General features: G+C 42.7%; 1 protein-coding gene across 1 annotated transcript; it reads right to left on the reverse strand.

The window, feature by feature from the left end:
• Positions 1-180: 180 nt before the first annotated feature.
• LOC104955039 (sialin-like) lies at positions 181-2617 on the reverse strand. The gene is made up of 4 exons (XM_010782264.1): positions 2198-2617; positions 1893-2025; positions 1035-1182; positions 181-657 (listed from the first exon to the last, which is right to left on the reverse strand). The coding sequence occupies exons 1-4, from the start codon at positions 2408-2410 to the stop codon at positions 462-464; spliced, it is 690 nt and encodes a 229-aa protein (XP_010780566.1). The 5' UTR covers positions 2411-2617; the 3' UTR covers positions 181-461.
• Between the last annotated feature and the right edge of the window lie 6 nt (positions 2618-2623).

Genomic DNA, 2623 nt, shown 5'->3' on the forward strand with positions numbered 1-2623 from the left:
CCCCCTCCCCCCACTAACAGTACTATCTGTTTTGTTATGGCACTGTCACTGCATCCTGAGCTTAGCGCCACACAAGATCACTCTGATTGGTTTAAAGAAACTCAAACAAGCGAGGGCATTTCTCCTGAACCAGCGTTATTACACGTGGAGCCAGACGTTTCTCTGGGGCTGTGGAGGTCTGGCAGTGGGAGGATATTCTTCACCTGGTTGCCATTGTTGATAATATGAATTACGATAATGGTTGGATAGTTGGCCAATAAACGGTTTTGTTCTGTGTGTGATGGCTAAATGCCAAAATCAATGATCTGCTGTATTAAAGGGTAGCGTGCTACAACAGCAGAGACCACATGGAGTACTGTCTGTTTGAATCCAGAAAACCAGACAAAGAAACCCTAATCCTGCTCTGACTAAACCAATTAAACAGGAAATGAAGTATCAAGCCGAGTAAGGATCCCATCTGTTTAGTAAGAGACGCTGGAGCTCAGGAGGGATCTCAACCTTTTGAAACACCAAACTATCACTGCTTCAATGTAAGGGTTAATGAAGGGTGAGGGTACACGTCTCACCTGTTGGGTGAGGGTCCTTGCGATGACTGGGCCCACCATGCCAGGAATGGTGGCAAACGTGTTGGTGATTCCCAGGAGAATACCAGCATACCTAGAAACATAACGAGTACATGATTGTTAAAATACCCACGACAGTGTTGACTACAATTTAACAGCTTTCACTTCAATACAATTCATCTCTTTACACCAATGGTGCACCAGAACATATTCTTATAAATGAAATGTTCCTGTACTTTCTCAGGATTTATAATTATGGACAAAATGACACATTACATTATTGTACAATTCTGACATTAAACATTTGAAAGTTAAAATGCATAATGTATAACTAAATTACTCATAAGTGTTGAATTTAAGGGGGCAACAACAATTTTTATGACATAAGTTATTTTGTTTGTCAGTTTAACTTTGAGGTTTTCCTGGATGATGAGCACTAAGATGTTAGTTGATTAACTTGGTGATTCTTACGAAGGAGCGATGTCCAGGTGGTTGATGTTGAAGCCGGAGGCGGACACCCCCCCCAGAGCGGAGGAGAGGGTGAGGAAGGTCACAGCCAGGGTGTAGTCACAGCCGGTGAACCCCGCCGCCACCAGGAAGACGGCTGGCCCCAACATCCCTGCAGAAACAAACCATCAGGTGGTTCAGAAGAGAGGGGCAAAAGTACTCACGTCCTTTATTCAATTAGAAGTACAGATACTCGTGTTTAAAAATACTCTGGTGAAAGTAGAAGTACTGACTAAACTTCTTTACTCAAGTCAAAGTAAAGAGGCTTTGAAATGTACTTCAGTAAAAAGTACCCATAACTAGCAGCTGTTTTAAAGAGTACCTGACCTCCCTTTATATTAATAGAACAATAATGTCATTGTTAGCTAATGAATGTTTCCATGGTGAACAACGGCAACATGACAACGTTTTCATTGGTCCCTCTTCTTTAGAGAAGACCAGGAAATGATGGATACACGGATCGTGTTCAAATCAATAGGCACGCAATGACTCTAAATAATAATGATCACGCCACCAAACACACATTCAGACTAAAGGAACCAGCCTGTTTGGAAAATGTAAGAAGTAGAAAGTACAGGTGTTTGGGAAATGTGAGAAGTAGAAAGTACAGATATTTGTGTTCAACAAGTAAGAAGTAAAAGTAAAAAGTCGTCAGAAAAATAAGAAGTGGAGTAAAGTGCTGATACCAGAAAATATTACTTAAGTACAGAAACAAAGTATTTGTACTCCACTACTTCCCACCTCTGTTCAGAAGTAGCACACATGGTGTAGCTAGACTTTAGAGCCTCACACAGTAATATAGTTATAGACAGTCCTCCTCACCAACGATGGAGAAGACCTTCCTGACGATGACGGTGCGGACGAGCCAGGTCTCCCTCAGGTGATCGGCCAGCTGACCGCTCAGCACCGCTAACACCACACAGCCGATGTAGGGAAGAGCCGACAGCATCCCGTTCTGTTGAGGACAAGAAAAGATGCTTGACTATGAACTCTGTCTTTGAATTTTGTAACCTTTTGACATCTAATTGTATTTTACTTAAATAATGTGTTAACATGCCCGTTTAATCTCACAACTCATCCCATCAGCGATCAGCTCCACAGATGAATGTGTGTGACGTGGCCCTCACCTGCTTAATGCTGAACCCCAGCACCTCCTTCATGTAAGTGGGCAGCAGCGTGAGCAGCGTGTAGAAGGTCCAGTTGTAGGAGAAGTGAGCGACCACGATGGCCCACAGCGGGCCGGACGTTAGGATGGCTCTCCAGGGGATGTATCCTGCTGAGGTGGACAGCTGGGACAGGAAGTGGAGAACAGAGAGCAGATTTATTAGAAAGCTCTTCATTGATGCATCAAATGTGATAGTTTGCCAAATTATTAGTCATTTATTTGTAACACCCCCACACACACTCAGACACTCAAATCCAGCACCAGACACTTTTTACGCTGCTATGGACAATTTTGCACTAATGCACATTTCTCAAAGTTATTGAAGCGACTGTTATTTTGTATATATTGATTGTTGTGCTTTTATTTATGTCTTAAAGGGGACCTATCA

This window comes from Notothenia coriiceps, unplaced genomic scaffold (assembly GCF_000735185.1).
Source record: "Notothenia coriiceps isolate Sejong01 unplaced genomic scaffold, NC01 NC01_scaffold00024501, whole genome shotgun sequence".
NCBI lineage: Eukaryota > Metazoa > Chordata > Actinopteri > Perciformes > Nototheniidae > Notothenia > Notothenia coriiceps.

Excerpts from the sequence above, each read along its gene's own strand:
- LOC104955039 (XM_010782264.1), bottom strand. The coding sequence starts at position 2,410 with ATGAAGAGCTTTCTAATAAATCTGCTCTCTGTTCTCCACTTCCTGTCC. Across the intron at positions 2,026-2,197 it reads TGGGGTTCAGCATTAAGCAG|AACGGGATGCTGTCGGCTCT; the intron begins GTGAGGGCCACG and ends TGTCCTCAACAG. Across the intron at positions 658-1,034 it reads CACCTGGACATCGCTCCTTC|GTATGCTGGTATTCTCCTGG; the intron begins GTAAGAATCACC and ends TTATGTTTCTAG.